The 13,997-nt window shown below is 53.3% G+C and overlaps 1 protein-coding gene across 1 annotated transcript in view; it reads left to right on the forward strand.

Annotated features, from left to right (window-relative positions):
* The window catches only part of LOC118091543 (cadherin-related family member 5-like), a 38,377-nt gene extending 27,553 nt beyond the window's left edge, over positions 1–10,824 (forward strand). The window contains exons 12-15 of the mRNA XM_060279763.1: positions 428–559; positions 863–941; positions 3,775–3,965; positions 9,925–10,824. Coding sequence (XP_060135746.1) covers positions 428–559; positions 863–941; positions 3,775–3,965; positions 9,925–10,824 — 1,302 coding nt within the window. The remainder of the gene's footprint in view (positions 1–427; positions 560–862; positions 942–3,774; positions 3,966–9,924) is intronic.
* Positions 10,825–13,997: the final 3,173 nt, after the last annotated feature.

Here is a 13,997-nt window from a genome sequence, read left to right on the forward strand (position 1 = left end):
CTCCCCCCCCCCCACTTCTGGATGTCCAGTATAAAACCCCTATTACTGCACATGCTGCTGTATTCAGAAGCTGCAGAGCCCCAATTGGAGCCTCCCCCCCCCCCGTTTCCTCTGCCCCCATTTCCCCATCCCATTTCGAGAGGCACTATAAGCAGCCTGGGCCTTCCTGCTCTCCTATAGCGCCAGCCCCACCTCCCTGGGTGCATAGCAACATGGGATCCAGACCCTCCCTCCTCCCCGCTCAGAATTGACCCCCCCCCCCCGACCGGCAGTGGCTGTTTGGGATTTCGGCCAAGGGATCTTCCCAGCCCTGTTTGGAGGTGGGACCTTCTGCATGCAGATGCTCTATGCACCGAGACACACCCCTTTCCCGTTGCCTTTGCCCCGGAGGCTGCTTCCTCCCCTCACGTGGGTCCTTTCTCCCCAGGGCTTCAACCCTGCAGTGCGGTACAGCCTCAGGCGCCAGTCCAACCACACTCAGCTCTTCCAGGTCACCCCTGGCGGACTCCTCATCGCCCGCGCCAACCACCTGAGCGCTCAACAGCGATACGCCTTGCAGGTTCGAGCCGAGCCCTCCTTCCCCCCCCCCAGCGGCTGGCCAGGGTCGCTCTCCTGCACTGTACAGGGACAGGGGGAAGCTGGCTCCTGGTGGGTCTGGTTGGGCGGAAGGCAGGGAGCCCAACAGCAGGTGGCGCCAGAGCCAAGAGCGTGGGAATCCCTGGCAGGCGGCGCTCGGCCCTCTGCTCAAAAACTCCCTGGGAAGGAGAGTCCTCCACCTTCCAAAGGAGACGGTTTCTTCCCAAATTCTCTTGGCACTCACCTGTGTGCTTCTGGCGATGCTCAGCTCTCGTTCCTCCTTTAGATCCTTGCGCGAGACGAGGAGTCGGGTGAGACCGCCAACGCTACGGTCAACGTGGAGGTGCTGAGTCCTGGCCAGGCAGGTATGCTAGGGCAGGCAATTGGGTGGGTGGGCGACCGGGTGGGCAGGCTCCCTTTCTGCACATGGCCTCTCAGCTACCCACGAAAGGACATACGTGCAATGCGTTGCTGAAGGCTGGCGGTGTGTAGCAATAGGCCCTTATTCAGTTACAGTCAGGCATAGGCAAACTCGGCCCCCCAGATGTTTTGGGACTACAACTCCCATCTTCCCTAGCTAACAGGACCAGTGGTCAGGGATGATGGGAGTTGTAGTCCCAAAACATCCGGGGGGGCGAGTTTGCCTATGCCTGTGCTACAGTGGTACCTCGGTTTTCTAACGCAATCCATTCCAGAAGACCGTTCGACTTCCGAAAACCGAGGCGCAAAGGGCGACCTGCCAATTCTGTAGAGAAAATTGTGAAAAAACAACAGATACACGCCACGGAAGCAATTTGACTTTCAAGGCGCGTTTGAAAACAGAAGCATTCACTTCCAGGTTTTTGGCTTTTGAAAACCTAAATGTTCAGCAACGGAGACACCCGAAAACCGAGGTACCACTGTATTATATAAGCCTGGGGTCCCCAAACTTGGGGGGGCACGGCCCCGTTGGTTTTCCAAACTCATCGCCAGTGCCCCCTACCCTACAAAGAAGCATTATTCAAAGTAGCCATTTGCACGACACATTGAGGAATGAGAACAATACAATTCAAAATGAATCACACCTTTATTCCGAACCCAATCGAAACTCCTTGGTTTAATTAATTCCACGAAATTGCTAAACTTGCTCCGGAGAGTCCAGCTTTTCACTGCCATAAAGCCGATGGCTAAAACTCGCCTACCTTACGGGATTGTGGTAAGGATCTATGCCAATATGGCAAAAATGACCGAAATAATCTGAAATCGGGAAGGCCAGAAATTTTAATAAGGAATGAGGGACAATTATAATTTATCTTAAAAACCATTGTAAACAGTTAGAATCGTTAGTAGGGTTGGCATAACACTTCAATGGTGAATTTTGGATACGATGGAGATGTAAAAGATTTGGATTGTTATAAAAGATGCAGGAGGAAATGATTAATAATAGGACCCACAAAGCGGAGGAGGGAAGTCCAGGAGATTCTCTGGAATCTTGTTTTTATGTTGTGTGTTGGATATGTGATTGTGAAATTCTTATTTGAAAAACCAAATAAATAAATATTTTTTTTTAAAAAATAGGATTGTTGTGAGGATCACCAACCACACATCAAGAAGGCCCTTTGAACAATCAGCGCTTTGTAAATATTGTTGTTAGAGAGGAATCTGATCGACGCAGGGCCAGTGGTGGAGGAAGGGTGTGTGTTGGGGGGGGGGAGTGGTCCGCCCCGGGTGTCATCACTAAGAGGGGGTGACAAAATGACAAAAACATGAGTTTTACTAAATGAAAAATTGGGCTCATGGAACTTTTTAGTTCAGTCAACATAGTAATGTCTTAAGGGTATCCAGCGCCGTGCTGCAAAAATCCTCCTGCGCCCCCCCCCCGGCGGCAGTAGCGCATGGCCATTGAGCTTCCTCTCCTCCTCTTCTTGCCCATGAAGCAGAATCAGCGAGACTCCTGCCTAGAGCGGCAGCAGGCTCATGGTGCCACTCTAGGCAGGAGTCTCGCTGATTCTGCTTCATGGGCAAGAAGAGGAGGAGACGCCAGCCCATGAAGCAGAATCATGAAGCAGATTGGCACCCCTTCTGCGCCCCCTGGTGGCCAGGCACCCTGGCGCCTTGCGCCACCCAGCCCGGCCCTAGAGACGGCCCTGAGTCAACAAACTGGGTGCCACACCGCGGGGGCCGGCACTTGCCGCGGGACCTGCAGCGTGCCTGAGCCATGCATCTGTTGGAATGTAATATATAAAGTAAAAATAATATTGGGAATGACTGGGTACTAAACACAAATCACCCAGTTACCAGTGGCCCCTTAAAGTATGCTTCACGCAGAGTATGCGCAGTTAGAAGTTGACCTGGCTAAGCAAAACACCACCAAGAGTGTAGGTATAATCTGCCTTTTGTGACACCCCTTACTAGCTGTATGCTTGTCAAAGCATACAGATGAAAAACAACCTGTTGGGTTTCTTCAACGGAAAAACAAACTGACTCTAAAGGCTTTAAACTAAAGATAAATACTTTCTCCCACATCCAAAACCTCCCACAAAAAACCTCCCACAAAACTCTCATTAAACTACCCGAGAACTATCAGCAAACAAAGTAATTATACTAAGGTTTAACTAAAGGGATCTCTTAAACTAAGAACAAACAGAGAGTGATCCATAACGAGATGTATCAAACTGCAAGATCTAGCAAAGAGATGAGGAAGGCTTTCTGGCAGAGCCTTATATACAAAAAAACCCCAAAAAAACAGAGCCCACGCCTGTGAGCAATTAAGAGAAACGCTTGCACCTGTTTCTCTTAAACAGACAGTGTTTACATTAGACCGGCACTAAAGTAATGACTATTCAAAACAAAATCCAACAGCATCTCTCCTGGGAGTGACGTGGTGGCTTGGTCGCCTGCAGGCTCCGCGCTGCCTGAAACGGCAGTGTGGGGCTTGCGTCTGTCCTCTGTCTCTCCCTCAGCTGAGGGGGAGGAGGCGGAGAGACCACACAGCGTGCCCCGCCTCCATGGGGGGCTCACCCCGCACCCGGCTGAAGGATGTGTGCGCCGCACCCAGCACCCAAGCGGCTAGCTACGCCGCTATGCAGGGCCCCTGCAGTCCTGAGCTCTCTCTGCTCCACTTATTGCAACTCAGAGTGAGACCCAATACTCTTTTCCTCTCTCTCTCTCTCTCTCTCCCGCCCCCCATCTCCGGCACCCTCTCTGCTTCCTGAGCAGTCCCCATGGATCCTCTCGAAGCCGGGCACCAGGGGACGATGGACGCTGGGATCCTGGCAGGCGGCCTGGGGGCGCTGCTCTTGGTGACGGCCATCATCCTCTTCCTCATCCTGCGGGCCATGAAGAAGAGGCAGCGGCGCCAGCAGAACATGGAGAGGGCGGCTCTGGCCATGGAGAAGCACCCCAATGTGGTAAGCGGGAAGGGTGCGCGCTGATGTGCTTGTGGGTGAGCAAGCGCCAAAGAGCGGGCACCGCAGGAGAAACACCTTGTCTGGAGCCATCTATGGGAAACTTCCAGCTATGGTGTTTGATGCTCATCTCCTAAGCAGGGCTGGGAATGTCCCCCAGTGTGAAATCACGGAGAGACACGCCTACACAATCCCAGTCAGTTTGGACAGCACTGGGTGAGATGGAACAAGGGGTCTGATCTGCGCTGGATCTACATGGATCTGTAAAAAACGTTATTCAATATAACATCATACCTGCCAAGTTGCTGTCAGAGAAATAAGGGACCGGGCGGAAATAGCAGACCGGAAGTAGCACTGCCACCATTTTGAAACTGGGCGGAGCATGCTCAGAAGTGACTTTTGATGCTGCTTTGCCCAGTTCCAAAATGGCCGCCGCGCCAGAAGCCGCACTGCAGCCATTTTGGAACTGGGCAAAGCAACATCAAATTCGCTTCTGAGCATGCTCTGCCCAGTTCCAAAATGGCCACCGCGCCAGAATAAACCGGGGGGGGGGGATCAGTTTTTCCAGCTAGGAACAGCTGGAAAAACGGGGATTTCCCGGGGGAAATGGGAGACTTGGCAGCTATGTATAACATTATATAACTCTCCGTGCATTTTTCCAACAAACAACAACAACAATTTATTATTTATACCCCAACCATCTGGCTGGGTTTCCCCAGCCACTCTGGGCGGCTCCCAACAGGATATTAAAAACACGAAAAATACATCGAACATTAAAAACTTCCTGGAACAGGGCTGCCTTCAGATGTCTTCTAAAAGTCAGGTAGTTGTTTTTCTCTTTGACATCTGGTGGGAGGGCTTTCCACAGGGCGGGTGCCACTACCAAGAAGGCCCTCTGCCTGGTTCTTTGCAACCTCACTACTCGCAGGGAGGGAACCGCCAGAAGGCCCTCGGAGCTGGACCTCAGTGTCTGGGCAGAATGATGGAGTTGGAGACGCTCCTTCAGGTATACAGGACCGAGGCCAGTTAGGATTTTAAAGGTCAGCACCAACACTTTGAATTGTGCCCAGAAACGTACTGGGAGCCAATGTAGATCTTTCAAGACCGGTGTTATGTGGTCTCGGCGGCCGCTCCCAGTCACTAGTCTAGCTGTTGCATTCTGGATTAGTTGCAGTTTCTGGGTCACCTTCAAAGGTAGCCCCACGTAGAGTGTTATGCAGTACAGTGGAACCTCGGTTTATGAACACCTCGGTTTATGAATTTTCGGTTTATGAACGTCGCGGACCCATCTGGAACGGATTAATTCACTTTCCATTACTTTTAATGGGAAAGTTCGCTTCAGTTTATGAACGCTTCAGTTTATGAACAGACTTCCGGAACCAATTACACCCATGTTTCAGTTTATGAACGCTTCAGTTTAAGTACTCCGCGGACCCGTCTGGAACGGATTAATCCACTTTCCATTACTTTCAATGGGAAAGTTCGCTTCAGTTTATGAACGATTACTCCGCGGACCGTCTAGAACGGATTAATCCACTTTCCATTACTTTCAATGGGAAAGTTCGCTTCAGTTTATAAATGCTTCAGTTTATGAACAGACTTCTGGAACCAATTGTGTTCATAAACCGAGGTACCACTGTAGTCCAAGTGGGAGATAATCTTATCCTCCACAAACTCATCTAATCCTCTTTGAAAGCCATCCAGGTTGGTGGCCTTTGCTTCTTCCTGTGGCTGTGAGTTCCATAGGTGCATTGCATGAAGAAGGACTTCCCTTTATCTCTCCTGACTGCTCAGAGAGACCCCCCCCCCAAATATCTGGCCTTCCTTCCTCAGAAAAAGGCCTTCCGCTGTCTCTAGATGCTCACAACCCCCACCCCTGCATTTTCCTTCTGCTTTTCTCCTCTCTGTTACTGAACTGCCTTCAACCACCCTCCTCTTTTCCCACCCTTACCTGGCCTTTTGACACTCACCCCCCCCCCAGCCTGACATGAACACCCCCCGTTTCCAGGGATGCTCTGGCCTCTTAGATGTAGCTGGACTCCAGCTGACACCAGCCTGGGCCAATGGTCAGGGGAGGATCATAGAGTTGGAAGGGACCCCTGAGGGTCATCTAGTCCAACCCCCTGCAATGCAGGAATCTTTTGCCCAAGGCGGGGCTCGAACCCGCAACCCCGAGATCAAGAGTCTTGTGCCCTAACGACTGAGGTATCCCAGCAGCGGGATTTTTCTTGCAAATCATAGGAGGATGGGAGTTGGACTCCAACAATATCTGCAGGTTGTGAGGGGAACAGCCGTTCACAGAAACTCCCTGAAGCCCCTTTTTTCGGGCTGTTTACCAGTGCAAAGCTTTCTGCAGCTGCAATAATGATTTTGCAAGTGTGAAATTTTGTGAACGGGATCATGAAGAATTATCGGGCGAGGCCGTCCTGATTTCATTGTTCCCATGTGCAAATTCAGTTTAAATCACCATCGCATGGGCAGGTCAGAATACGCCTAGGGCTGCCTTGCCCAACCTGGAGCCCTTCAGCTGCCTGGCGCTACAACTCCCAACAGCCTTTGCGTAACATGTGCTGTGGCTGATGGCAATTGCAGTCCGAAAATCTGGAGGGCACCGAGTTGGGGAAGGACGCTCTAGACCAGGCATCCCCAAACTTCGGCCCTCCAGATGTTTTGGACTACAATTCCCATCTTCCATGACCACTGGTCCTGTTAGCTAGGGATCATGGGAGTTGTAGGCCAAAACATCTGGAGGGCCGTAGTTTGGGGATGCCTGCTCTAGACACTACTGGAACCCAGAAATCCTGACTTATCGACAACTATAGGAGAAGGAAAAATCTCCAGCAGTTAGAAGAGATTTGGACAAATCACTCCGGGTAAGTCTGAGTGGTTTAACAAGCCCTCGTGAACTGCCCCTGGCTAGTTTTAGCCGCCTGCTAGCCATTCATAGAATTTAAAGCATTCCAGTTGTTATTTATGATTTTCACAAACTGCATTTATCGCTTGGTTTTCTTTCTTTTTTAAAAAAAAAAAGTCAAAGCAATTTACGAAATGTGTGCATGCAAAATTCATGCATGCTTCTGCCCGGGCCTCTTCCCAAAGTCCCTTTGCAGCACCTTGGTTGCTTAAAAAGGGTCGTGCAACACTCTCCGCCCCGGTCAGGCTGTGGGTCTCCCCTCTGGCGTGCCTGCCTTGCTGTGGTTCTCTGTGCATGCTCGTTCTCAAGCCTTGACCTTCTCTTTCTCTCTCTCTCATTCTCTCTCCCCCGTCTGTCTGTCGCTCTCGGCTCGCCCTGCCACCCGACAGAGCTTAAAATGGTTCCAGCCGGTGAGTGACCAGATGGGAGGGGAAGGGGGGAGGGCAAGCGGGGGGGGGGAGAAGACCCCACCCTACCCCCTGCCACCCACCACCCAGCACCTCCGCTATTGCTGCACCTACCTCGTTCCAAACTGATGCCCGGGGATAACTAGACCACGCTCGCGATCCGGATATTCATGGCTAGCAGCCTCAAACAACCCAGAGGAAGCCAATGTTCTCAGAATTGTAGAGTTGGAAGGGACCCCCAAGGACCATCTAGTCCAACCCCCTGCAAGGCAGGAATCACAGCTAAAGAATCTCGGATGGAGAGTTACTGAACGGAACCGCTATGTGCCAATTGGGGGGAAAGGAGAAGGACTACCTGTTGGATGCCGTAGCAATCATGGCCAAACTTGGCCCTTCAGCTGTTTTGGGACTACAGTTCCCATCATCTCTGACCACTGGTCCTGTTAGCTAGGGATGATGGGAGTTGTAGTCCCAAAACAGCTGGAGGGCCGAGTTTGGCCATGCCTGCCTTAGAGGCTTAAGGGAAGGATCACAAAGAGGGTGGGTGGCCCCATAGGAAAGGGGGAGCTGAGGGGGGGCAGATCTGGGTGACCTAGGCCAGGGGTCCCCAGACTTACCGAGCGGCGGGCCGGTGCCCGCCGCGCCGCCCGCGCGGTGGGCCGGACGGCAGGGGAGTGCGCGCGCAGCGGGCCGGAGGGCGGGGGAGTGCGCGCCCGTGCGCATGCGCACACGCACACGGGCGGAAAAAAATAGCCGAAAATCGCTTGTGCGCATGCGTATGGGCCTCCCCCGACCCGGAAGTGCACCAGAAATGACCTCTTCCGGGTCGGGAGAGGCCTGTACGCATGCGCACAAAGGATTTTCGGCGATTTTTTGCCGATTTTTTTGATTGTCGCTGCGCCGCGCGCCGTGAGAGCAGGCAGCGGCAGCGGGCGGCGGGGGTCGTCGCGGGCCGGATTGGAAGGCCGATTGGGCCGCATCCGGCCCGGGGGCCGTAGTTTGGGGACCCCTGACCTAGGCCAAAGACAGGGGTCCTTCAAGCCTTAATGAAAGTAGGCAGTGTGGCACAGTGTTGGACTAGGACCTGGGAGAGACCAGGGTTCGAATTCCTACTCAGCCACAAAGCTCATGGGGTAACCATGGGCCCATCACCACCTCTCTCATCCTAACCTCCCTCCCTCGCAGGGTTGTTGTGAGGCTAAGGTAATAAACGGGCTGAAAACCACTAGTAGAATTATAAAACTGCAGAGTTGGAAATGACCCAAAGGGTGATCTAGTCCGACCTCCGAAATGAAGAGAAGAACTTTGTGTGCTTCTAGGAGGAAGGGTGGGATACGAAGGAAGGAAGGTAGGCCTGCATGCACATTTGAAACATGTCTTGACCAGACAGCCTCTGAGAAACAACAAAAATTTATCCCAGCGGAGGCTTCTTCTGTGCCACCAATGGATTAGGCCAAATAAAATGTGACTGGGAGGGAGGTGGTGCGGGTGGGGAGCCCATAACAAAAGAGCGAGCCGGCAGTAAACTTATTGATTAGCAAAAACGCAATCTTCACAAACTTGGTGGAGCGCTAGGAACGCAGCAGCTCAACCCTGGTGGATCTTGCCCCATGGATCTTGCCAAGGCTGAAAGTCCCCACCTCCCCACAGCCGTCAATGTCTCCTCCTCTCCAGGGCTTTCCCCAAGCGATCGGAGACTGTGCCTGCATGCAAACAGCCTGTCCTCCGCCCTCTTCACGCCTCTTCTGGTTCTGGGAGACCAGGGGGGAGGAGAGCTTGTTGCAGCAGCAGCAGGGGGAGACATCAATGACTCTTCACCAGCTGGACTCATCTCTGCCTCTTGGCCTCCCTCCTCTCCCGATTCAGCTTCTGCCTCTGATTCTGGACTTCTCTCTGCCACAAACTCCTCCAGCTCACGAAGCCATGTTACCTTTTCAGATTCCGACACCTCCTCTTCCCAGTCTTCTCCCTCTGACCACTCATCTTTGTCCCACCACCAACCCCTGGGCTCCGAACCTTCTTCCCTTGGTGGCTCCCCAGTTGGTACCTCCCACCATTCCTCTGCCTCCAACCAGTCCATGACACCCCAGGATTTTGTTTTCAGGGGGAGGGGGTTGCCTCCAATAACCAGTCAGAGCATGGCCCGGGCACGGATAGCTCAGTTAGTTAGGGCATGGTGCCGATACAGTCAAAGCTCGGTTGTCGAGCGTAATCCGTCCCGGAAACCCGTTCCGACTCTTGAAACGTTTGACAACCGCAGCTTGGCGGTTCCAAGAGCTTCTTGCAATCAAGCGGAAGCCGTGTCGGATGTTCGGGTTCTGAAAAACCTTCAAAAACCGGAGTATTTACTTCTGGGTTTTCGGCGTTCTGGAGCCAAAATGTTCGAAAACGGAGCCGTTCAGGAACCAAGGATTGACTGTAATGCCAAGGTTGCAGGTTCAGTCTTTGTACAGAACAGCTGCATATTCCTGCATTGCAGGGGGTTGGACTGTATTATTATTATTATTATTATTATTATTATTATTATTATTATTATTATTATTATTATCATCCTGAGATGAAAGCCCCTGACGCCAGGTCCTGCCATCTTGCCTGGCTCGCCTCTCCTAACGGGGCCCTTTCCCCTTCTCCCCTTCTACAGGTCAATGCTGGAAAGCCCTCCCCGCACCCCGATAACGTCTACTTCCAGAACGAGGGGTACAGCGACCTTGGCGACGAGGCGCCCAGGACGTACGGAGGCCAGGCGTCCTTGAACTCCAAGCTGGATTCGGCAAGGAGCGGGAAAGGCCTGCCCGTCGGTGAAGCACCGCTGGCCAACTCGGTGCCCAAGGCCGGGGGCCAGGCCCGAGCCAGTGCGGCCCCCAAGAAGCCCGAGGAAGAAGAGGAGGCCAAGACGGCTCTCGTCAACGGAAAGGCCCTTGAGCAATGCCCCTCTCTCTGCCTGGAAGACGAGACCTTGCCCAAAGGTGCGGAGCGGCCAGTGGAAATGCAGGTGGTGGAAGACGAGGACGAGGAAGACGAGGAAGATGAGGCTACCCTCTTCCCTGTGGACAGTGAGGAGAAACAGTTTGGAGACACCGCAGGAGGACCCGGGGAAGAACCGTGCTCCGAGGGCAGTTCAGAGCAAGGGGGAGAGTCCGTGCCAGAAGGCAAGATGGCTGCCAACGGGGGCCCAAGCCACGTGGAGCCCGCTCCTCAGAGCCCCACTGCTGACAGAAACTGTGAGGGTGGCAGAGGGGCTGGGGAGCACCCTGGGTCCCCCAGCGAAAGCATGGACACATCCCAGGCTGTTCCCTGTGGCATTGCCACTCCAGGGGCCACAGAGCCCAGCGACGCAACCCCGGTCCCCAAGGAACCCGTCCCCCCACTGCCGAAGCTGGAAGAGCTGCCCACGGAGGACGAGGAGGAGGAAGATGACGGGGAGGAGACGCCGAAGGCCACGTCACCCACTTATCAAGACCCCCTGGCACCTCTGCCTGTCAGCGACGTCAGGATGCCCGCCACGCTTTTGCAGCTTCTGGAAGATTCCATCGAGTGCTAGCCTGCGTCTCGCTGCCCCACCCCGAGCGCGGCCTGCTCGTCCAGGGCGGAGGGAGGGAGGACAGTGGATGGTGTAGAGACAATCTCCTTTCACTGAGGCGAGCGTAGCGGGGCAACCGTAGCTCCGGGCATTGGTTTGTGCTGAGCGGGCAGACTTAGCGGGGGGGTCGTCTGCCCCTGGATCCCGGGGCTCGTGCCAACATTGGGGGGCTCCTTTCCTCAGCTCTGTCCGCCGTGCGCACAAAGGCATTTTATTTCCTTGAATGGGGCGTTGCTGACTCTTTAAACCCACAATAGACCCGTAAGGATCCCCCTGTAAGTTGCGGTCGGCCAGGCAGCCCACCAAGGCGCACCAGCTTCTACCTACCAACCAGGGAGAGGGGAATGCTTTAGCCTGGGGTGGGGTGGGCGGGGGCGTATTCCCTTCTCAGCAGCTTCCTTGGCTGGATGAAGAAGAGTGGGGAACCCCCAAAGGAGGAAGGCTCAGAGCCGAGGAGAGGTCAGAAGTGCTAAATGATGCAGAGGCAACAGGGTTTAGTGAGCAGGAAGAACAGGTGACAGGGTGAAGTTCAGACTCCGAAGGTGAAGCAGGGGGGGGGAGGGGTCAAGAGGCTGCTGAAAAATCCAGGGCGTCTCCCTCTCCGGCTGCAAAAAGCTCCCCTCTCCCCTGGTCTCTGAGAGCGCACAAAGTAATGAGAGGAGCAGAACAGAGACCAGAGGTGTGCAGATGCAATTTGAGACAGCTTGGGAAACATGTGGGAGAGGAGTCAGCCTTAGAGAGGGTGGATGGAAGGCAGGGACCGTCACTCCAGGCAACTGCTCACCTACTGGGGTGTGTTGCTGAGTTGTACATTCATTTCCGGGAATAAAAAGTCAACTTCACCGACAACAGAGCTCTGCCTCTTTCGTGCCAACTCGCGTCCGACTCCAGCCCTGATAGCCAGATGTTCTGGACGGCAACATCCATCATCAGTTCCAGCCAACGCCCAGCTGGGTCGTCTGAAAACATCTGGAGGGCAACAGGTTGGCTAGGGATGTTCTAGAAGCTCTCCCGACGTCACGCCGTGCGGGAGCTGCTGGTTCTCATCCCGAAACACCCCAGTGGGATGCCCTCAGGGTGTTGCTGGACTCCATCTCCCATCAGCCCCAGACAGCGTGGCCGATGGCCAGGGAAGATGGGAACTGTAGTCTAGCAGCATCCAAAGGGCACCATCTTAGATATCTCGGCAGTACCGATGGTGTCGGAGGCCCTTTTCCCGGATGCTGAAGGAGAACAAAAACGCCCGCGAAGCTGAAGGATGGAGAGGCTGATTGCCCCAAGGGTCTAGATGTACAAGGCTCTCAGGCAAAGCAGCGTCAAACCTCCCCTCACCTAGCCAGGAGCTCACCTGTGCTACTTCTGCAACTGCTCAGTCGAAGCCATATCCCTGGGGCTGGAAGCGCGTCCTGGGGGGCTTGGGGACACTCTGCCCAGGAAGGACCAAGGCCAAGGAAAGCCCAGGGCTACCCCAATGTCTCACCACCAGCCCTTCCTCTGCAAGCCTGTTGGTGGCTGTCCTGCAATATAAAACTGAATGTTTGTCTAGCTTGCGTCTTGGGTTGGTGGGTCCGAGGAAGCTGCGTTCCTCACTCCAGAAGCTACATCTAAAGGAGGTGTGGGACGAGTGGCCCGAGAGGACATTGTGTTAGAGAGGAGGAGGAGGAGGAGGAGGAGGAGAAAGCCTCTTCCTTGGGCAATCCATGCCACCTTGTCCATTTGTATTTTGAAATTAAAGAAAACGTTTTAAAATAAAATTTTAAAAAGCCAGATGACCTTTGTGTTCACCAGGGGGGAGGTTCTGGGACAGGGTTTAGCAGCGATGTCCCAGAATTTGCTCAGAGTTGCAGCCAGCTCACGACTTGCAGAGTCCACAGGTGGTTTTTTTTTGGGGGGGGGGTCATATGGAAGTTTTTAATATTTGATGCATTATCGTGTTTTTAATATTTTGTTGGTAGCCGTCCAGAGTGGCTGGAGAGGCCCAGCCAGATGGGCGGGCTATAAGTAATAATTTGTTATTAAAATTATTATGGGTGCTGCAGAGGATTCTGGGGCACAGCCTTGGCTTGCAGGTAGTCATGCAAGAACCAAGAATCTGCGTGCATTATGAACAGTGCCATTCTAGGCATGGCCGTGGGACCAGCTGCTTCCAGATGTGTGGTTGCAGTGGAATCAGTGAGACTCACACGTCCCAAACTTTTTTCTGGCATCCACACGACATCTGCATAAAAATGTCAGCCCATGTTCCTCCCCGCTACTTAACCTGGATTTACCCTTTCACGAGAGCATGAGTGCAGCCTGCGAGAGATCAGGCCAAAGGGTGCCCACTAGTCTGTGGTCCTGTTGTCACGGTGGCCAACCAGGTGCCCCGATGGGATTTGAGCAACCCTCCCCTCCTATGGTTTTGAGCAACTGCTATTTAGAAGCATCGTTGCTGCCTCCAGCTGTGGAGACAATGCCTAGCAACTGGATTTTCTGCGGCCTGAGAAAATGCAGGATGACCCTAATGGAATGACGACATGGCAACTCAGCATAAAATGTGCGGAAACCTGGTGCGGAAAGCCCCTGGGCTTACCTTTGCAGAAGCCATGCTGGTTCTCCTTCAGCAAGACTTGTCCTTCACTAGGCTCGATAGTTTCATTTACAATTTGCAGCTGTTAAGATGACTGACCAGCAATTTCCTCTATAAGTCCCCCTCTTGACTCTAGTGGGGAAGCCGAACAAAGACCTTTGCAGACCCCAGCTGAGGCTTCGGAGTTTAATGAAGACTTACGTTCTATGCAAGCTGAGTTGTGGTTGGGGAAAGTAGAGCTGTGCTTGTATCAAGTTTTATTTCAGAACCTCTCTGATTTTTCTTTACACTTGTTTCTGAAGATCTGAACAGACATGAACCTGGGCCCTGCAGCCCCAACAGAACACATGAAAAAGCATTCAGCTGTAAAAACAACAACAACTAACAACACAGTAAAAGTAGGATTGGTGTGGAAAGCAGGTTGGGGATCAGACCGCCTATTGCTCCGCTACAAATCTGGGAAGTGTCTTTCTGCATCCCTGGCAAGGGCAACTTTTTGCCCAAGCATCCAGCAATGCGCTCTTTGATGTGTCCCAAAACTGACCGTGTAGTTTTCCAAAGAGCT

Source organism: Zootoca vivipara, chromosome 10, assembly GCF_963506605.1.
Source record: "Zootoca vivipara chromosome 10, rZooViv1.1, whole genome shotgun sequence".
Taxonomy (NCBI): Eukaryota; Metazoa; Chordata; class Lepidosauria; order Squamata; family Lacertidae; genus Zootoca; species Zootoca vivipara.